This window comes from Somniosus microcephalus, chromosome 9, assembly GCF_052327205.1.
Source record: "Somniosus microcephalus isolate GS21.2 chromosome 9, FLI_Smic_1.0, whole genome shotgun sequence".
Classification (NCBI taxonomy): domain Eukaryota; kingdom Metazoa; phylum Chordata; class Chondrichthyes; order Squaliformes; family Somniosidae; genus Somniosus; species Somniosus microcephalus.
In genome coordinates, this window is record NC_140995.1 from 162,913,770 (window position 1) to 162,936,327 (window position 22,558).

Below are 22,558 nucleotides of genomic sequence, written 5' to 3' on the forward strand. Positions count from 1 at the left end.
CGCCTGGCGCAGTGCCGGGCATCCCTGATGGAATGGGGAAGGCATGGGCAGTGGCCGGGCGGTAAGTGCAGGACGGGGGAAGAGCAGTAGCCACGAGGGCGAGGGGCTGGAGCAGGAGCCGGGAGCAAGGGCAGAGAGCAGAGAGAGAAGGTTGCCAGTGGGCCTACAATTATACTCCTTCGGACGGCCCTTATCTGTGCGCCAAATCAGGTTAGTTCTTTGTCCCAATCTTGGCGGGCTAGTTTAAATAATGGTAGCAATCTACACAAACTGTTTTTAGATGGCTGGTAATCGCATCTACTGGCCTGATAATTGACTTGTTTTGTTCTTAATACTTCTTAATGGGCCTGTCCAGCCTCGATGGCTTCCTTAAGCTGTTCCCGATTATTTATGCAAACTGCTTGATGGCCTTAAGTATAGGCCAAACTGGTTTTGATCTGTCTCTGATTTGGCTTAATACATAATTCAAAGTCCTGTCTGGTTTTCAAAATGCAAAGTCTCTCTTCACAGAAACTGCAGCTTTGGTTTCGATTTCTCCACAAGCTGCCTGTGCCGCAGAGTCCAAGTTTTAAAAATCTCACAGGCTTTCTGCCACGAGGCACGGACGCCATCTTGGGTACCCTTTTTAATTAAAATGTCCACGCAGGGTCCCTTTTGTTAATAATAACCTTCGGGGAAATGTCGAAATTTTGCAACTCTTACATCTGGGAAGGTAAATATAGACTGCATTTATATTGCCATATTCATGTCTATGCAAAACAGTTTCATCTGTGCATCAGTACAAAAGAGCCAATTTAAATGAAGTCCAGATCTGACTCCAGAATACATTAAAGCCAAACCCATCTCACACCAGCTGAACTTGGCATTGCGTGGAACACAACTCCAATTTGTGCCTGCGGTGTTGGTCATGAATATTGCGCATTTTATTTTTAGAATGTGTGCCATTGTTTTTTATTAGTTAAGTGTCTTTTCTTCGATATTGTTTAAGACTCCAGGAACCATTCAAAGGAACATTTAAAAAAATTTGTTCATGGGATGTGGGCGTCGCAAGGCCAGTATTTATTGCCCGTCTCTAGTTGCCCTTGAGAAGGTGGTGGTGAGCCGCCTTCTTGAACCGCTGCAGTCCCTGTGGTGAACGTACTCTCCCAGTGCTGTTAGGTACGGCGTTCAAGGATTTTGATCCAGCGACGATGAAGGATCGCCGATATATTTCTAAGTCAGGATGGTGTGTGACTTGGAGGGGAACTTGGAGGTGGTGGTGTTCCCATGCGCCTGCTGCCCTTGTCCTTCTAGGTGGAAGAGGTCGCGGGTTTGTGAGGTTTGCTGCAGAAGAAGCCTTGGTGAGTTGCTGTAGTGCATCTTGTAGATGGTACACACTGCAGCCACGGTACACCGGTGGTGGAGGGAGTGAATGTTTAAGGTGGTGGATGGGGTGCCACTCAAGCTGGCTGCTTTGTCCTGGATGGTGTCGAGCTTCTTGAGTGTTGTTGGAGCTGCTCTCTTCCAGGCAAGCGGAGAGTATTTCATCACACTCAGGGCTTGTGCCTTGCAGATGGTGGAAAAGCTTTGGGGAGTCAGGAGGTGAGACACTCGCTGCAGAATACCCAGCCTCTGACCTGCTCTTGTTGCCACAGTGTTTATGTGGCTGGTCCAGTTAAGTTTCTGGTCAATGGTGACCCCCCAGGATGTTGATAGTGGGGGATTCGGCAATGGTAATGCCGTTGAATGTCAAGGGGCTGTGGTTAGACTCTTGCTTGTTGGAGATAGTCATTGCCTGGCACTTGTGTGGCGCAGATGTTACCTACCACTTATCAGCCCAAGCCTGAATGTAGTCCAGGTCTTGTTGCATGCGGGCTTAGACTGCTTCATTATCTGAGGAGTTGTGAATGTCACTGAACACTGTGCAGTCATCAGTGAACATCCCCATTTCTGACCTTATATTGAAGGGAAGGTCATTGATGAAGCAGCTGAAGGTGGTTGGGCCTAGGACACTGCCCTGAGGAACTCCTGCAGTGATCTCCTGGGGCTGAGATGATTGACCTCCAACCACCACAACCATCTTCCTTTGTGCTAGTGGAGCCAGTGGAAAGTTTCCCCCCCCGATTCCTATTGACTTCAATTTTACTAGGGCTCCTTGATGCCACACTCAGTCAAATGCTGCCTTGATGTCAAGGGCAGTCACTCTCACCTCACCTTTGGAATTCAGCTCCTTTGTCCATGTTTGGACCAAGGCTGCAATGAGGTCTGGAACCAAGTGGTCCTGGCCGAACCCAAACTGAGCATCAGTGAGTAAGTGCTGCTTGATAGCACTGTTGATGACACCTTCCATCACTTGGCTGATAATTGAGAGTAGACTGATGGGGCAGTAATTGGCTGGATTAAATTTGTCCAGCTTTTTGTGGTCAGGACATACCTGGGCACTTACATGAATCTTGTCAGTCATGTGGAAATGATTTATGAAGTAATGCTGGGCGGCCTGCTGGTGGCGCTATCCAGGGAGAGTATTAGTACTCGGGCATGGGCCCAGCTTGCTCAGGACATTCTTTAACAGGAACTAGTGAAGGACACAACTAGATCTCCATGTTGAAAAAAAGTTGATTAAAGCCTTGTTTAATACTCAGACCAAGTGCCTAGTAGTTTTCTTACGTCAATTTAATCAACTGCAACCCGCTCCACGCTCTGAATGATTTGGGAACAGACAGCTATGATTCAAACTGTAGAAGGGAACACGGATGTAGTAATCAACCCATCATGGAGAAACTACTCAGACCCGCCTATCTCAACCTGGACCCGAATTCACTTACAGCTGCTAAGGTATGGAAACACTGGTATCGTACCTTCAACAACTTCCTCGAGGAGTGTGGTGAGAATGTTCCTAATAAGTTACGAATGCTTGCCAATTATGTATCCCCTGATGTGTTTGACTTTATTGAAGACTGTGTAGACTATGACTCCGCTATCCAAACACTACAGCAACTATATGTTAAGGCCCCAAACGAAATTTTTGCTCGCCACCTATTGGCCACAACTCGACAACAACCTGGGGTATCACATGATGAATTCCTTCAAGAGCTTTGCAGGCTCAGCAAAGATTGTAACCTTAAAGCTATCTCAGCAGAACAGTACCGGGAGGAATAAATTTGTGACTCTTTTATTAACGGAATTGCTTCTCCCCTCATACGCCAGCGTCTGTTGGAGAATAAATCCCTCGGGTTACAAGCTGCCTATAACCAGGCATATTCTCAGGACTTAGCTCAAAAAAATTCAGATGCCTATTTTTTACCATATGCACGGACTGCTGCTACTACTTTTAGTGACTCCCCCGGTAAGCCTCAGGTGGAAGCTCTCACTGATGATGACCCTACCCTAGCGGCATCTTGGCAATCTAAAAAGAAGTGTTTCTTCTGTGGAGGTGCATTCCATTATAGGAGATTTTGTCCTGCTCGTAATGCAACCTGCAATCATTGCAGTAAGAAAGGTCACTTTTCTAAAGTATGCCGGTCAAGAGCCTCCACTAGTGTTGCAGCTGCTATCTATAAAACTGCTCCTCCCCCAAGAGCCACTACTAGTGTTACAGCTGCTAGCTATAAAACTGCTCCTCTCCCAAGAGCCACTACTAGTATTACAGCTGCTATCTATAAAACTGCTCCTCCCCCAAGAGCCACTACTAGTGTTACAGCTGTTTTTACCCAAAGCCTGTCCCATGCAGCCATGAGGGTTTCGGTAAATGGACACATTTTGAGTGCATTAATCGACTCGTAGCTCTGACAGCTTCATCAGTGAGCGGGCTGTCAGTAAGTTAAAACTGCGTATTTACCCCTTGGACAGGGAAATTGTAATGACTCTAACGACACTGACGACCAACTGTTCTGGCTTTTGTCTTGTCGACCTTATTCTCAATGGCCGCACTTATTTTTCCACCCGGCTTGGGGTGCTCAAAAACCTATGCAGTGATGTGCTCCTGGGACAGGATTTCCAGAAACAACACAAACGACTCACTTTCGAGTTTGGAGGGCCAAAGCTAGAGCTTACTATTTCCAAAGTACTGTTTTGTGTGCTTTCGGCGGCTTCGCTCGACGAGCCCTCCTTGTTTGCCAATCTTTACCCCCTGATGTAAGCCCATAGTCACTAAATCACGACGTTTCAGCCAAGATGATCTATCCTTTATCGAGGCAGAAATCTCTCGCCTTCTAGCTGATGGTATCATTGAGCCATGTTCATCTTCCTGGCGGGCTCAAGTCGTCATTGTTAAAAATCCTCTGAAGCAACACAAGAAATGTCTTTGCATCGATTACTCGCAAACTATTAACAAGTATACTGACCTGGATACCTACCCACTACCACGCATCGATGACATGGTCAATAACCTTGCCAACTACAGGGTATTTTCAACTTTTGACTTAAAGAGCGCATACCGTCAAGCATCGTTAAAGGACTCTGACAAAAAGTATACGGCCTTTGAGGACAATGGTCGGCTTTACCAGTTTTGTCGCCTTCCATTTGGGCTCACCAATGGGGTGGCCGTCTTTCAACGGGCAATGGACGGCCTAGTCAAACAGGAGAACTTAACGGACACTTTTCCATATCTGGATAATAGCACCATTGCAGGTCATGACCAGAAGGAGCATGATGCCAACCTCCAGAAATTTCTTGACGTTCTCCGTCGTCGCAACTTAACCTTAAATGAGTCCAAATCTGTGAAATCAGTACCATCAGTCAACATCCTTGGCTACTGGGTGGGCAATGGTGTCATCAAACCGGATCCGGAGCGACTTCGTCCGCTTAAGGAGCTCCCTCCTCCTACGAATCTCGGCTCTCTTCGTCAGGCCCTCGGCATGTTTGCCTATTATGCGAAGTGGATACCCCACTTTTCCGACAAGATCCAGCCCCTGCTTCACGCGAAGTCATTTCCGTTGGACGCGATGGCTATTTCAGCTTTCAACCTCCTCAAGCAACAACTGGAAAAAGCCACACTTCATTCCATCGATGAAAATCTCCCTTTCGTGGCCGAGTGTGATGCATCAGAGGTAGCGATCTCGGCTACCTTGAATCAAGGCGGTCGACCCGTTGCATTTCTGTCCAGAACTTTGCAGAGTAGCGAGCTCCATTATCCTCCTGTGGAGAAGGAGGCTATGGCTATCATCGAAGCTGTACGTAAATGGAGTCATTTTCTTGCTCGTCGCCATTTCACGCTCATAACTGATCAGCGCTCTGTGGCCTTTATGCTGGATAACCGGAAACGCACTAAGTTCAAGAATAACAAAATACAACTCTGGAGGATGGAATTGGCCACCTTTGGCTACACCATACATTATTGACCTGGCAAAGAAAATGTGGCCCCTGGATACCCTCATGCGTGCATTCTGCTCTTCCATGTCAACTTCGACTCTTATGGATCTTCATACTGACTTGTGCCATCTTGGCATTACCCGTATGTTGCACTTTGTGCAATCTAAAAATCTCCCATTTTCTATGGAAGACGTGAAAAGAACATGCTCCACTTGTAGAATTTGCGCAGAATTAAAACAGCAATTCTTCCGTCCGTCGGTTGGCTCGCTCATACATGCTACACAGCCTATGCAGCGACTCAGCATTGACTTTAAAGGGCCATTGCCTTCCTCAACATGAAACACCTACTTGCTTACAATGGTGTACGAATATTCACGCTTTCCCTTTGCTTTCCCCTGTCCCAATATGCTTACTTCCACAGTGATCAAATGCCTCGATCAGGTCTTTTCCCTCTGTGGTATGGCCAATTTCATCCACTCTGATCGGGGTCCCTCCTTCATGTCAAGCGAACTCAAAAGTTATCTTTCCCAATGGGGAATCGCCACAAGTAAAACTTCACCATATCAACCTATTGGAAACGGACAGGTTGAGCGATACAACGCCATCATTTGGAACGCTGTTCGTCTTGCACTGAAGTCACTCAACCTATCTGACCAGCAGTGGGAAACTATGCTCCCAACACGTTGCATTCCTTCAGGTCTCTTCTTTCTACATCCACCAACACTACTTCTCATGAACAATTCTTCGGGTTCCAACGTCGCTCCACTCATGGGACGTCCCTACCATCATGGTTGGCAGCTCCTAGCCCCGCGCTGCTCCGAAGATTCATCCGATCCTCTAAGAGTGATCCCCTCGTCAACGAAGTGGAACTGACGGATGTCAATCCCACGTACGCGCACGTGTGGTACCCTGATGGCCGGGAATCCACAGAGTCACTTCAGGATCTGGCTCCCTGCCCAACCAGTCCCATGGACCCAATCGATAGTGGGATCCATATTAATGACGCCATGCTCATCTGAGGATGATGCCCCACCCGGGACATCAAGGGATCTGCCAGCTATTCCACTGGATCAACCCGGGGAACAGAGTGCTCCCCGCGGGATGGCCACCCAAAGCCAGGTCGCCGGTCAGTCACCGACTATTGAGCAGGATGAAGCCAGCTCTGCGCCGGTGGGGGCCCGCACCTGGAGCCACGATCTCCCCAGTCCCCCTCAGGTCGATCAAGGCGACACGGACTCTGCCGGCCCGCCGGTACGAACCAAGCGACCCAGGGACCAAAACACAGTCCGAGGAAACGTGCCTTCTGGCCTCCAATGGAGATCCAAATGACTGCGTCTATTCTCAGTCCGATTAATTCGGTAGAAGGAAGCCGCCGGACTTCCAATCTTTCAGGCGGGAAGAATGACATGAATCTTGTCATTCATGTGGAAATGACTTATAAAGTAATAGTGGGCGGCCTGCTGGTGGCGCTGTCCAGGGAGAGTATAAATACGCGGGCATGGGCCCAGCTTGCTCAGGACATTCTTTAACAGGAACTAGTGAAGGACACAACTAGATCTCCATGTTGAAAAACAGTTGATTAAAGCCTTGTTTATTACTCAGACCAAGTGCCTAGTAGTTTTCTTACATCAGGCAGTTTTCCACATTGTCGGATAAATGCCAGTGTTGTAGCTGTACTGGAATAACTTGGCTAGTTCTGGAGCACAAGTCTTCAGCACAACATTGTGGGCATCTGAGTTGGAACCACAGCAGGGGGTCCTGCTTCTGAGTGGAAGCAGGAATTCTGGGACCTTGAAGCAGGAATTCTGGGACCTTAAAGCAGAGCTGCTGTAAAAATTAAAAACTGCTCTCCAGATACAAAAGGAACTTCAAGTTGAACAGACCCAGGCTCTTATGAAACGTGGCACTCCTCTGTAAAAGCCAAGCCGGTAGATAATCTTTGCTATGGATAGAATCCTTATTGTGATTTAGATTTGTTCTAGTTTAATTCCATTTGCAGTTTGCTCATTTTTTTTATTCGTTCCTGGGATGTGGGCATCGCTGGCAAGGCCAGCATTTATTGCCCATCCCTAATTGCCCTTGAGAAGGTGGGGGTGAGCCGCCTTCTTGAACCGCTGCTGTCCATGTGGTGAAGGTACTCCCACAGTGCTGTTAGGGAGGGAGTTCCAGGATTTTGACCCAGCGATGATGAAGGAACAGCGATATACTTCCAGGTCAGGATGGTGTGTGACTTGGAGGGAACTTGGATTTCATAGTATTGCCATGTGTCTGCTGCCCTTGTCCTTCTAGGTGAAATAAGTCGTGGGTTTGGGAGGTGCTATCGAAGTCTTGGCGAGTTGCTGCAGTGCATCTTGTAGATGGTACACACTGCAGCCACGGTGTGCCGGTGGTGGAGGGAGTGAATGTTTAAGGTAGTGGATGGGGTGCCAATCAAGTGGGTTGCTTTGTCCTGGATGGTGTCGAGCTTTTTGAGTGTTGTTGGAGCTGCACTCATCCAGGCAAGTGGAGAGTATTCCATCACATTCCTGACTTGTGCCTTGTAGATGGTGGAAAGGCTTTAGGGAGTCAGGGGGTGAGACACTCACCGCAGAATACCCAGCCTCTGACCTGCTCTTGTAGCCACAGTATTTATGTGGCTGGTCCAGTTGAGTTTCTGGTCAATGGTGATCCCCAGGATGTTGATGTTGGGGGATTCGGTGATGGTAATGCCGTTGAACGTCAAGGGGTGGTGGTTAGACACTCTCTTGTTGGAGGTAGTCATTGCCTGGCACTTGTGTGGTGCAAATGTTACTTGCGTCTTATCCAGCCAAACCTGAATGTCGTCCCCGTCTTGCTGCATGCGGGCATGGTTTTCCTCTCTTTTAATCCCATTTGTTTAATGTTCTTTTAATCTTACTAAAATGAGATTGCTGGAGAAGTGCCAAACAAAGACTATTTTTGTGCTGTAACATTTGGGACCAGACTCTGCCAACACTCAGTCCACTCACTGTTAATAGCTATCAGTGAGTAAAGCCCTTCATCTCTTCCTGAGCTCAGTCGAGGTGAATGGCAGTGACAGACATTTGTGTTCTGCAACAAAATCTCCATTCCCAAACAATAAACAAACCAACCAATTGATCATGTGTTCTTCTGCAGGATAATCTTCATTAACATATGCATTCTATTTACATTTAACTCATCTTCATATATTGTACCTGTGTCCCTATTTCTTGCATTGCTAAAATAACGGCATGATTATTCTCCCATTCACTTTGCTGTGCTTATTAAATAGTATGATGTCATTATTTAAACACCACTGTCACTCTTTGATGCTATATTTATTTTCTCATAATTAGACATGCCCCCCCCCCACTAGAATTTAAAATTCACTTCGCATTTAGTTCATCTGTCACTTCATCAAATATCAAAAAATAATCCTCTTATGTGGGCTGAACAAATGAAACCAGCATTTTTTTGAAAAAAAACCTTTGCCCACAGGTTTTTCATTCTAATTTCTCATTTCTAACTTGTTAACTTGTCCCTCTGGCACTGCTTTCTTGTGTTTCAGCACAATTACAAAAAGAAAATGGCAAATATGTTTTTACTACCAGCAATCTGCAAGATTTAAAAATTCAACCGTAGGCGTCACATCATTGTGATTCCTTGACTTATCTTGTGTTTTCTCCCATTCTTTTCAACCATGGCTTTGTCTTGCCCTATGGCCCTTGGCCCATTGCCTAGCTTTCTCAATTTAAAAAAATGTAAAAGTCTGATTTTAAGGACTTCTTTTGAGGGGAAGGAGGGAGTGAGTAAGATGGTATGCATCTTAGATTGACACCGTGGAAGTGGTAGGTATTGTGAAAATTGTATTGACTTGTACTTATTGCATTACATTAAGTGCACAAAAATAGTCTACTGCATGTTTTGTTTTCTTTGTTACAGCTCTTCAGAGTAACAAACATATTAGCATCTTAGAAAAGATGTTTGCAGTTGCTTGTCAATAGCACGACTGAACTGTGGGCTGGATTTTTCCAACCTTGACGGGTCCATGGTGGGCGACGTCCATGGTCTGTGGGGACCTCGCATCTGTCTCGATCCCAGCCTCCAACAAGATTTTACGTTAATTTGGCATCTTAATCCCGCCCTGTGAGGTTCCCGGCCAATTAATACGAAGCGGGTCTGATGACGTCATTGGAAGACGAGTCATCAGGCAGTTTCCTTAAAAGGGCCATGTCCAAATTGATTTTGACAGTGGTACTGTCAGGTGTTCTACAGCATTGAGGTGCTGCAAACACTGACAATCATTGCACAAAGGTGCACGGCTGCATCCAGGCTCTCCCATGACTCCCTCCATATGCTTATGGAGGGAGTCACAGCACGCAGGGAGGTTCTCTTCCCTTCCAATGGATGGAAGACACCACCCCAGGAGATCAACACAGCCTAGTTGCACATTGCACATGAAAACACAAGCAGGGATGGTGGACCAGGCTGCAGTGGTGCAAATCTTTCAATGATCTCAGTAGATGAAGAAAAATTAGTACAAAGCCACACTTAACCTCATCCTGCTGTGCCACTCATCACATCCCCATCACTCTGCATTCCCTACCCTACTTCTGCAAATCCTTACTCACACCAACTTACCTTGCACCTCCACCCATCCCTCTCTATCTACATTATCACTTCCCCATCTCACTAGCCTCCCCTCACACTCACCCTCATTCTAGTCCAATCATACCAACTAACAACACACTTGGATGTTTCAGCAAATGTTCATGTAAAATTTCTGTTAATATGTTGTCAAGCATTGAAATCCTTATTGTCCCCACTTTGCCTTCTTGGACAGATTTGTGTGCACCTTTGAAAGTGTGTTAGTGAGTTGCAGTGAATGGTGAGACATAATGTCCCGTCCCCCTCCACCTCACCCCCCCCCCAAATGGTGATGAGTGTGAAAGGAATGGCTTGGACATTGTAGGGATGCTTTATGGTGCTGGTGTGGGTTGGTGCCAGCCTGGTGCATCATGTGGCAGCCAGGGTGTACTGTGATAAATGAAGCTAATCTGGACATGGTGAGACCATCGCTGGAGTCCCAGGCAGCAATGTGCATGGGTGATGATGCCCTGTGTCCAGGGCAGCATCAGTTGATTGCGGAGAAGGTTGGTGTTGATGTTGATGCTGCTTGTGTGCCCAGTGATGCTGGTGTTGGGGCTGATCATGTTGGGACTCTGAGGACCAAGGTGAGATTTTTTCAAGGGCACCGATACTGATGAAATAGTTGGCAAGTGAGGTTGAGATGATAGAAGTAATCTGTCAATGTTGAGATATGTTGTTCCAAGGAGGTGACAGTGGATAGAGAGATTACTCCAAACACTTCAAAAGTGCATAAAGCTCAAAAGTAGGTTCCAAATCATTAATGTTCCAGCTTGCAAGATTGTGAAGTGAACAGCTGTGAAATGGTAGGTTTTAGACCACATTTAAAGCTGTCACCTATTCACAGCAATCCACAGTCATTGAGAACCCGACATATATACCTGATGTGAAAGCCGCTCTCCGGGAACCTCATTGAAAACCTGGTTAAATGATAAATACATGGGAAAATGGTTCTTAACTACCTTTTAATAAGCTTTTAACTGTCTAAATTGGCTGACCCGCTGCTTGGTGTCTGGTCTGTTCAGGGATGACAGACCCGACACTTGGGAAACTAACAAGGAGGCGGGTTTTCAGGGGAATACTGACCCGCTGTCAATCTTTATGATATTGACAGCAGACCCGCCTCCAAACCCACACTCTGAATTCAGCCCGTAGTGTCTGTAACAAGGAATGCATTTAAAGCTTTTATTACATTTAAATTTGTCCTGATTTTTTGAGGGTGAATTTGAATCTGTTTGTTATGGACTATATTACAGCTATGGGTTTGGACTCATCGATGCTGCCTTAATGGTACAGCAAGCTCTTATCTGGACCCCTGTAAGACCTCAGCGGATGTGCTCAGAAGAATTGCCACTCAAGCCTGTGATGTGAGTACCCTGTTTTTTTGAATTCAGCTTTTTAAAGTTCAAACGCTAAATCAAAATGATCAATGCCTAGCCATTTTTTATTGTGGTAGATTTTACAAAATGTACGACTACAAATGGCAATATGTATGGGGGCGGAACCCAGTAGAAAAGTATTTTGATTAAAGCCATTTAGAGATGTGCAGCCTAATCAAAGTTGAAGTAAATCTACAGAAGTGGTTGATGAATGATTAATAATTAATCAATACCAGTGATGTGGCATTTTTTGAAATGTAAATTTGATGCATAAAGCACTATTATCATCAATGGAAGCAGATGTGAATTGCAGGGGGAGGGGGGAGGAAAGAGAAAAGGAAGGAAGGTAGGTGAAAGTAATAAGCAAGCACTGCTACTTGCTCAAAGATGTGCCCAGGCAAACACGTTGTGCTCGTGGCTTCATTTACTGCTCTGTTGCCTAAGCAGCCTCTTAATGGCAGTGGCAGGTTTTGAGGGGCATCAAATAGCAGAGGCGTAACCACAGCGAGAGAGTGTAGATCAAACGCTTCAACAACAGAAAAAATACCCCTTGAGATGTTCTTGTGTCACGAAATCTAGACAAAGCCTTGTGGACAACCCATTTGTTACTTGCCTATGAATCCATATATTTTAAATTCTCTCTTAACCCTTTCCAGCGCAAGTCTTTTCCAGTGTAAAGTTGCAGCGGGCCAGGATGGTAATGATTGTGCAGGTGCATTAGTCCACTCCCCTGCTGTATTATTGATGATACTCACAGAGTCTTGAGGTCTTTGCAAACAGTACTGGCACTCCATCCAAATTAGGGCCCCATTTATATTAAAATACGAGTCAGTTTGCAGCTGTTGAATCCCCTTACTTATACTGCAACGCGATTTTCCCAAGACATTTTAGGCACTAAAGAGCCAGTGGCCAAGATGGGGTCTTGAGCTTAAAGGCTGGTTTAGCCTGCCTTTAGTGCAAGATGCCATCTTGGTAAAGGAGTTAAAGTGTGCACTGGGAACGGTCGCCTGGAGGATCGTTAAGGATCTGATTGACAATTAAATTGCCTGCTAGCACTCATTAAAAAGGCTTCATAGCATTTTGGTAGCTAGCGCTTCATTTAATGACCTCTCCTGACAGCGACCAGCTGACCAGGAGTAAACAAGTTGTTGCTGAGTATTTTGAGTGCTACTTAAAGCCATATTCGCCTTTTACTCTTCACTTGCTGCTGGAGGTTTGAAGAGGATTTTTGAGACACACCAGGAGACTTTCTGGGACACTTTGTCAAGGCTTCACCAAAACTCTATCAACATTTATTCCGGAAATTCTCTGAAGACTTCACCTAAAGAGAGTGAGTGCTGTGCTACTCTACCTTACTGGACACCTTATAGGAGTCACCAGGAGAAAGGGAGTGTTTGGTCAAGGGCATCTTGCTAGGAGTCTGGAGGAGGAATGGAAGAAGGACATGAGGCTATGCAGAGCAGCACTAGCTGCTGCAGGAGAGAGGGACAGGAGGGTGAGGTGGGCTTCTTACCACCACCCCCCCACCCTCCACAGGTACAGGACATCCCTCCTCCTCTGGACCTCCTCCACCAGGACCTCCAGTGCCGCATCCAAGTGCCTGTGCGCCCTCTCCCTCGGTCCCTGAGCCATCCTGAAATGTTCCATTGTGTGTCAGTCAGCCCGCTCCACACCTTTAGTGGAAGTGGATGTGTGGAGGCTACACATACAGCGCCACGAAAATTGCTTCTAAACAGCGCTTGAGTGCTAAACCTGCAACTGTCTGTTTTAGCACCTCCAGGCATGATTCAATCATCGTTATCATCAATTAGCCCCAAAATTGTGGGTTAAAACCAGACACTTTGAAACAGACGTGTATTATTAGCACAGCACCCATTTAGTGCCTGTTTTCACCCTTTCACCAACATAACCCCCACTGTCTTTCTTATGTGCAATTAATTGAAAATGTTGTTTGAGATTTTGCCAATGTGGCAAATAGAGGAGCCAAGAGATATGCCACTGTCAAAAGATTTTTGTCAGACAGTCATTGAATGCTGTAAAGTAATCACTTTCCTTCATCACAGAAGTGTTTAGGTACCTTCGATAGCACTGCCACCATGTTTTTTTTTACTGGGGTATTAGTGCTGTCTGACCCAAATGTTGTTTTTCATGTAGCAAAACTTGTAAGACCTGTTTCCTATCTCAACTGAAAGCAAGTTATTTGTAGAAAGATTCTCATTTCTCTTTTCTTACTTTTACATAAACATGAGGGCGCTGGAAAGCCAGATTGGGCGGGGTGCCTGAGGGGTCAACAATCCGCTACCACCCGTTTCCCACCACCACCAGAAGTTAAAATCAGCCCCATGAGAAAGGATAGATAAAGACTCGCCTGTCCATTGAGCCTGTCCCACCCGGGCATGGTGGAGCCTCTGTACACGATCGCCCCCACTCACCCCTACACAGTCATGCAATCTCCTGGGAAAGCCAAGAAAACAAGAAAAGAAACCTAACCAATTTAGGAAAAAAACTCTTCTCCAACCCTTTAAAGGCAATCAAGCAAGCTTTAGGAGATCACAGTCACTGGGTGACATAATCCCAAATAACCCACCTTTCTTCTATATCTAGATGTGTTCGCCACTTTCAGGAACTCGTCCAGCTGCCTGTTGAATGCTTGCAGTGAAGTTGCACTCACTTCACGTTACCAGCAACTTACTCCAGAGGTTAATGACTTTCTAAGAAAGAAGTGTCTGCTAGCATCTTACCCAATTCTTTGCTTTTGTAACTTATACCTATGTCACTGGTCCTTCCCAATCTATCTAGCTTGAGTAGCCAATCCATTTGGACCGAATTTTATCTTTTCATTATTTTAAAGACCTCAATCAAATCTGATCTGTTTCAGTGACGGGGAACCTAGCTCATTCTACAAAATATTCATCCTATTGGATAATACAGAAATGTTGGCAGAAATTGTGAATAAAGTGCATATCCTACACCACACCATATTTAAGGAGATCAATGATAACGTGGCAAGACAGAAAGAAGGAGATTAGAAAATAAAGTACAATAACAGCAACAGAATCTCAAAGCTGCCTTTTGGCTATTGGAGTTTATTCTCAGTGGATGGTGTTACAAATTCGGGTCTGACTTAGATATTCTTTCAAGTAGAGCAGTCTGAGCAGCTTATTTTTCAGGGTGTGTCTATATGACCCAATGTCTGACTATACCACAGTGTAACCCTGAGTGTAACTATAGTATCCTCTTGTGATCAGAACTGGATATTTGTATCTTTTGCACAAGTGTTTCTTCAATATCTCTGAAGGCAAACTGAGCAAATACTTGGTGAGAGGAGGCCGGATATGATTACTAAACAGTACAGGAATATACAGATCATATTCACTTATTTCAATCAGTATACAAAATAACAAACAATGCTACACTTCCCCACATCTTACTTAAACAAGAAGACATCTAACTGTCCTCCAGCATTTCTAGTCTTTTAGTCTCAGTGAAAGCACAGCTTTCTTTCTGTTTTATCTCTTGCTGTTCACAGCCAGAAAGAGATCAGAGGCTTTCCACACGAGTGTGAAGTGTTTATCAATTACTGAGACAAGCTCATGAACTGTTTATTGATTACAGGCTTTGGGGGGAAAACAATCTCTATTAGCATATGAACCACTGTTCATCTAGATGCCTTTTTTAAAAAATGTTATGAAAATGCACTTTACTTCATATTAAAAAAAACAACATTGGAGATAAATCCTTTCTATGGAAAATTGGTCAAAAAATGGGAAAATGGATTTATACTATTGAAGAGGAGGTAAAATAAGACCTTCCTTCAACCCTTACTGATATTGTTGTCTTCCAAAATGAATTGTTTTCTTTTTTTTACTATAAGATGGATTTAATTCCTCTGATTGATTGTTTTGTTAATTTCTTCACACATTATATCAACAGAATTGTCCCAGCTGACGATAGTGTGAAACTCCATCTCACTACGGGTGCCTGTGAGGGCACAGCTCGAGCCATCAATACGTTGGAGCATGTGCAGGTTGGGGAAATAAATTCATTTAACATTATAGTGATGATCATCTGGTTTGTCCAACAACATAATACATGTTTATTAGCTGTTATTAGATTTGTACAGCATGGAGCAGTCCTCATCTACACAACTACAAAATAAAAATGCTCCCTAAATTGGAAATAATTATATGCAGCTGCTTGTGTTACTTGTTACACATTTAAACCCAGATTTTAACTCAGGCGGGCGGGATTAAGGTGAGTGACAAGTCCCCATGGCATCGTCAGTGTGCGGCCCACGCGATTTTAAATCCTAGGCCTCATTTCAATTTTATTGACAGACCCGAACCCACTGGGAAAACGGACAACCTGCTCATTTTGTGGCACAATTTCTGGCGGGCTGCCCGCCATGACGATGCGCATCTTAAAGCAAGGTTGATTCCCAGATGCCAGGTTTCACTGTTATACTGCTGGAAGTAAGACTATTAGGAGAATGAGTCACATGGCTACCGTTTTCTGATGCCTGCCTGGAGATCTTGGTGGAGGAGGTCAGAGTAAGGGGAAAGGTAGTGTTTCCCAGCACCCACCGGAGCTTACCCAGACTAACTATCCAGCAGGCTTGGACAAAGATGGTTGAGAGCAGCATCAACTCAAGGACCTGGATTCAGTGTAGGAAGAGGTTCAATGACCTCACAAGAGCAGGAAATGTGAGTACAGCTCTACATCTCTCACAACAATACTCTTTTCACCCCCTCTCTCACCACACAACGATTTGCTCCTCTCCATCACATCCTTCAGCAAAGCATGACATCCTGGTCCAGCAGGTAGCCGGTTCTGTTGCAGGAGGCTGCAGAGCTCAGCATTAGGCTGCTCGGAGAAGCACAGCCACCAAATCCACTGTTCTTCAGATAGATCCAAGAAACTGATTGCTGGCCTTTATACCCGGTGTGCTGGGTATGGCCTCATTGACCAAGCTTTAGGTCACCTGCCCTAATTTCTCCTTATGTGGCTTGGTGTCAAATTTGTTTTGTCTTATAGTATTCCTGTGAAGTGCCTTGGAATGTTTTGCTACGTTAAAGGCGCTATATAAATACAAGTTGTTTTTGTTGTTGCCTCCTGTCTTCTAATAGGCAAGGCTGCTGCGCATGCTAGTAGCTGATGCTTCTGCTTCTTCTCCTCTTCCTCCAACTGTTCTTCCATCCAAATTAAACGGGCAATAATAGTACCCATGATAAGCAGATAGAGTTTACTGAGGGTAAGTAAGGCTAAAAGTATCAGAAAAAAATGACCTGAAAGCTGGAAACTCTCCTGGCAATCCAAACAGCAGAATGGCACACAGATCCTCTGGTCCTGCTTCAGAGGGAGCAATCCCACTCGGCTTTTACTACAACAACAACAAAAACAACTTGTATTTATATAGCACCTTTAACGTAGCAAAACATTCCAAGGCGCTTCACGGGAGTATTATAAGACAAAACAAATTTGACACCAAGCCACATAAGGAGAAATTAGGGCAGGTGACCTAAAGCTTGGTCAAAGTGGTAGGTTTTAAGGAGCGTCTTAAAGGAGGAAAGAGATGTAGCGAGGTGGAGAGGTTTAGGCAGGGAAATCCAGAGCTTAGGGCCTAGGTAGCTGAAGGCACAGCCACCAATGTTGAGCAATTATAATCAGGGATGCTCAAGAGAGCAGAATTAGAGGAGCGCAGATATCTCGGGGGGTTCTGGGGCTGGAGGAGATTACAGAGATAGGGAGGGATGAGGCCATGGAGGGATTTGAAAACAAGGATGAGAATTTTGAAATCAAGGCATTGCTGAACCGGGAGCCAATGTAGGTCAGCGAGCACAAGGGTGATGGGCGAATGGGATTTGGTGCGAGTTAGGACACGGGCAACCGAGTTTCGGATGACCTCAAGTTTACATAGAGTAGAATGTGGGAGGCCAGTCAGGAGTGCTTTGGAATAGTCAAGTCTAGAGATAACAAAGGCATGGATGAGGGTTTCAACAGCGGATGAGCTGAGGCAGGGGCGGAGTCGGGTGATGTTACGGAGGTGGAAATAGGCGGTCTTGGTTATGCCATAGATATGTGGTCGGAAGCTAATTTCAGGGTCAAATATGACACCAAGGTTGCGAACAGTGTGGTTCAGCCTCAGGCAAATGTTAGGGAGAGGGATGGAGCCAGTGGCTCGGGAACGGAATTTGTGGTGGGGACGGAAAACAATGGCTTTGGTCTTCCCAATATTTAATTGGAGAAAATTTTTGCTCATCCAGAACTGGATGTCGGACAAGCAGTCTGACAATTTAGAGACTGTGGAGGGGTTGAGAGAAGTGGTGGTGAGGTAGAGCTGGATGTCATCAGCATACATGTTGAAACTGACGCTGTGTTTTCAGATGATGTCGCCAAGAGGCAGCATGTAGATGAGAAATGGGAGGGGACCAAGTTAAAGATAGATCCTTGGGGGACACCAGAGTTAATGATGCGGGAGTGGGAAGAGAAGCCATTGCAGGTGACTCTCTGGCTATGATTAGATAGATAAGAATGGAACCAGGCAAGTGCAGTCCCACCCAGCTGGACGATGGTGGAGAGGCGTTGGAGGAGGATGGAGTGGTCAACCATGTCAAAGGCTGCAGCCAAGTCAAGAAGGACGAGGAGGGATAGTTTACCTTTGTCACAGTCACAAAGGATGTCATTTGTGACTTTGATGAGAGCCGTTTCGGTACTGTGGCAGGGGCAGAAACCTGGTTAGAGGGATTCAAACATGGAGTTGCGGGAAAGATGGGCACAGATTTGGGAGGCATCAACACGTTCAAGGACTTTGGAGAGGAAAGGGAGGTTGGAGATGGGGCGGTAGTTTGCAAGGAAGGAGGGGTCAATGGTTGCTTTTTTGAGGAGAAGGGTGATGACGGCAGATTTGAAGGGGAGGGGGACAGTAGCTGAGGAGAGAGAACCGTTAACAAATGTCAGCTAACATGGGAGCCAGAAAAGGAAGTTGGGTGGTCAACAGTTTGGTGGGAATAGGGTTTAGGGAGCAGGAGGTGGGTCTCATGGACAAGATGAGTATGGATTGTTCATGAGGGGAGATCGGAGAGAAACTGGAGAAAAATGTGAGTTCAGGGTTATGGCAGGGGGGAACCTTAGAGGAAGTTTGGCCCGGTGGGCTAGGGGAAGGGAGGGAAGGGGCAGAGGCAGCTGAATGGATGGTCTCAATCTTAGAGACATAGAAGTCCATGAGCTCCTCACACTTGTTGTCGGAGGTGAGGATGGAGGAGACAGGGGAGTGGAGTTTAAGAAGATGGTTAGCAGTGGAGAATAGAAGCCGGGGTTTATCTTTGCATTCCAGAATGATTCTGGAATAGTGAGCAATTTTGGCAGACGAGAGCAGGACCCGATAATGCTTTATGTGGTCCAGCCAGATCTAAAGAATAGCTAAACCAGTTGTCCGCCATTTCCATTCAAGTCTGCGTCCCTTGGACTTAAGGGAGCGAAGATGAGGGCTGTACCGGGGGAGAGAGAGTAAGGCCTAGAAATTCAGTAAGCCACTTTTGGGGCAGTAAAGTCGGGCGGCCGCTGAAGTTTGCGCCCGGCGCAAAGTCGAGGCCACTTCGCCGATATTCAGTAGCATCGCCCTAAGAGGTTGCTGCAGCGCTAAAACTGGCGATGCACGATTATCTTTAGGCGCTAAGCCGGCGGTGCTGAGCTATACCGCCGAGGCCGGGCGCAGCGCAGGTGCGGTGATTTCTTCATTGACGGCAGACACGCTGGCGCCGGCCATCTCTTAAAGGGGGAAGGGTCGATTTGTTTGGCTGCCACGCCCTGGACACTGCAGCCCTCCACCTAGGCCTGAGCACTGCTGCTGCAACTCTTTACCACCCAGGACGATGCAGAAGGCCCGGGAGAGAGCGCTGCGCTTTAGCGAAGGTGACCTGAGGCTGCTGGTTAGCGCAGTGGAGCGAAGACGCCATGTTTTGTTCCCTGACAGTGGCAAGAAGCCGGTGCCCAGCGTCTACCGCAAAGCCTGGAGGGAGGTCTCCAACAGGGTGACATCCAACAGTGTGGTTGCCAGGAATCCTGTACAATGCAGGAAAAAGTTCAACGACCTCACTCGGATTGTCAGGGTGAGTACCCTTTCCAGTGTCCTCCTCATCCTTGCATGTGCACCTCACATTATGGACAAAGGGACCTGAAAGCCCTAATGGCCAGCCCTCATCCAGCAGCTATGGGACTGGCATGAGCATCAATTGCACATTCTGCACTTTACACACTGTCCAAGCTATTCGACCATGGGAGGCAGTGCAGACAAGATCAGGGCTACACACTGTCCAAGCTATTCGACCATGGGAGGCAGTGCAGACAAGATCAGGGCTACACACCATACTTAGAGGCCGTCCTTTCTCTTGCAGACCAAGCTGGCTAACAACAGGTGTAGCCAGATTGGGACCGGTGGAGGCCGACCTCAGCACCAGGAGCTCACCGACCTAAACCAGCGCGTGGAGCGCATTATGGGAGTCCGTCTGATTGGCCCTGTTGCCACTGGAGATGCCGACCCTGTTCTGGGCACCAATGGTAAGGACATCACCTTTTGGACCTCTCTCGTTCCACTTGCGCATCAGATCAACATCCTTTGCCACTGTCCGACCAATGCGGTGAATGGCACCACTCATGCCTCCCTCGCTGACGCCCTGTCCTCACTCTAAAGCTACTCTTGTGCCTTCCTGCTTTCAGATGGTGAATCGCCAGGTGAGAAGGCGGGCCCAGAAGCTGCCAGTGACAGCCCCTCAGAAGAGGAGGAGGAGGAGGAGGAAGACATAGCCGGCCCATCAGTGGCACCCTCTGCCGCGGCAGCCCATGGCGATGTAGGGGACACGTCTTCCCTGGAGGGGAGCCTGGGGGAAGGGTCGCAGGAGAGTGAAGTTCCTGGGCCCAGCGGCCTGCAGCAACGCGGGAGGGGTGGGGAAGCTCGGCGGCCTTCTCCCCAGAGGGTGAGTGCGGCCTCCAGTCCTGCGACGGTCAGCGCAGAGGAGGTGCACCTCCTAGAGGAAATGGCCGTCGACTCGGCGCGCAGGCACACGGAGCTCATGGGGGTAGTGGCACGGATGCCTGACTCCATACAGTCACTGGCTCGGAGTGTGGAGGAATTCGGGGCAGCACAGGCCAGGAGTCTGCAGGAATTCGGGGCAGCACAGTCGGCGAGTACCCAAGTGCTCACTCGTGCCGTCCAATCACTGGCTGGGAGTGTGGAGGAATTTGGGGCAGCACAGTCGGTGAGTACCCAAGTGCTCACTCGTGCCGTCCAGTCACTGGCTGGTCTTATGCGGTCACAGACCAGGGCAACACGGGCACTAACTGGTGCCACACTGGCTGCATCAGCCAGGCATCGCCAGGGCACCCGCTGCGCTGCAGCAGCCCAGCGGGCTGTCCTTCAGCAGTTTGCTGCGGATGCTGCAGTGCTGGCCCGGGCGACTGCCACTGTCTCAGGCGACCAGCGAGCGCCTGCCATCAGCCAGCTTGCCCCCATTCCTGCAGCCGACACTGCCACTCCACCAGTGCAGTTGCCACCAGCTGCTGGACACACTGATGCCGCCCAGTCACAGCTGCAGCAGTCACCAGCCGGCCCCTCGAGGGCCAGAGCTCGTGCAGGCCGACCCCCAAGGGCATCTGCCGTCTCGCCATGTGCCCCTCAGGAGCCTTCCCCCAGCCTTGCTGCAGCCACTGGGCTCCAATTGAGGAGGAGCAGCAGGGCGGGCAGGGGCCGCACAAGTATGCGCAAGGCATCGTCCTCGCGGGACAAAAAGTAGAAGGTGTGGGCAAATGTGTTGTTTTTATGAAGGCCGAGGATGTTGTGTTTGTTTTTATGAAGGCCGAGGATGTTGAGTTTGTTTTTATGAAGGCCGAGGATGTTGTGTTTGTTTTTATGAAGGCCGAGGATGACGGTCATTTTTGTTTCACTGTTTTGTTAATCCTCTCCAGGTTGTGGGAGCGAGTTATGTATCTGACTGTTTTGGGTTTTTTTTTTCTGTTTTTGTTTGTCATGTGGGAAGGGCACAGAGTTTGTGGAATAAACAATTTTCTTTAATCAGATTGTCCATGTTTGAACTTTGAAGTTTTTGTTGCCTTGACCGGCTGAGGGCTTGCGGGGCGGCTGCATTCATGTTCTTTCATTGGCACAAGCCATTCCCTGAGAGGGGGCCTAGAACCTACGTTCAATAAGCCGCCGACGGGCGGCCCTTGGACCTTGTGCCTCCCTCCTGTGCTGGTCCTCCTCCTCCTGCTCCTCCTGCTCCTCCTCCTGAGGTGGTGCTCCAATCTGTGGTGGCAATGCCTGAGTCCTGCAGATAGCCAGGTTGTGCAGCATGCAGCAAACGACCACGAAATGGGAGACTCGTTCCGGAGCATACTGCAGGGCTCCGCCGGAATGATCCAGGCAGCGGAACCGTTGCTTGAGGACGCCGATTGTTTGTTCGATGATGTTCCTGGTCGCTTGATGGCTCTCGTTGTATACCTCTTCAGCAGGGGTCCTGGGCGCGTGGAGCGGGGTCATCAGCCAGTACACAAAGGATAGCCTTTGTCCCCGATAAGCCATCCTCGTGGGTGAGGCTGTGCTTGGAACATGTCAGCCACAGTAGTCTGTCGCAGGATGAAGGCATCGTGGCTGCTGCCTGGAAAGCGGGCATTGACAGCTAGGATGAGCTGCCTGTGGTCACACACCAGCTGCACGTTCAGCGAATGGTAGCCCTTCCGGTTGCGGTATTCCTCGGCATTCTCCAGAGGTGCCCGCAAAGCCACATGCGTGCAGTCAATGGCGCCCTGCACCATGGGGAAGCCCGCTATTCTTCCAAATCTCATTGCACGCTGTTGCTGCTTGTCCAGGGTCATGGGGAAGGAGATGAACTGACGTCTCCTTTTGAAAAGGGCATTGGTCACCTGGCGGATGCAGCAATGCACGGCGAACTGGGAGATGTTAGCAATGTCCCCAGCAGCGGATTGGAAGGAGCCGGTGGCATAGAAGTTGAGAGCCACCGTCACCTTCACTGCCACCGACAGAGACGTCCTGCACCTCAGCTGTGGCTGCAGATCTCTCCGAAGCAGCTGGCAGATCTCTGTGACCACCTCCCTTCGGAATCGCAGCCTCCTAACACACTGGTCGTCAGACATGTTGAGATAGGAGAACTGCTGGTGGTAGACCCTGGGTGGGTAAGGCCTCCCTTGGCGACGCCTGTTGCCCCCTCTCCGTCTAGCCAGGGCTCGCACTCTCTCACGGCGTCTGTGAGCCC

The 22,558-nt window shown here is 47.8% G+C and overlaps 1 protein-coding gene across 1 annotated transcript in view; it reads left to right on the top strand.

Annotated features, from left to right (window-relative positions):
* Positions 1-22,558, top strand: part of LOC147112804 (PC3-like endoprotease variant B) — an 845,811-nt gene that overhangs the window by 554,638 nt on the left and 268,615 nt on the right. Inside the window, exons 8-9 of the mRNA XM_085998224.1 lie at positions 11,172-11,282; positions 15,228-15,321. Of these exons, the coding sequence (XP_085854350.1) occupies positions 11,172-11,282; positions 15,228-15,321 (205 nt within the window). The remainder of the gene's footprint in view (positions 1-11,171; positions 11,283-15,227; positions 15,322-22,558) is intronic.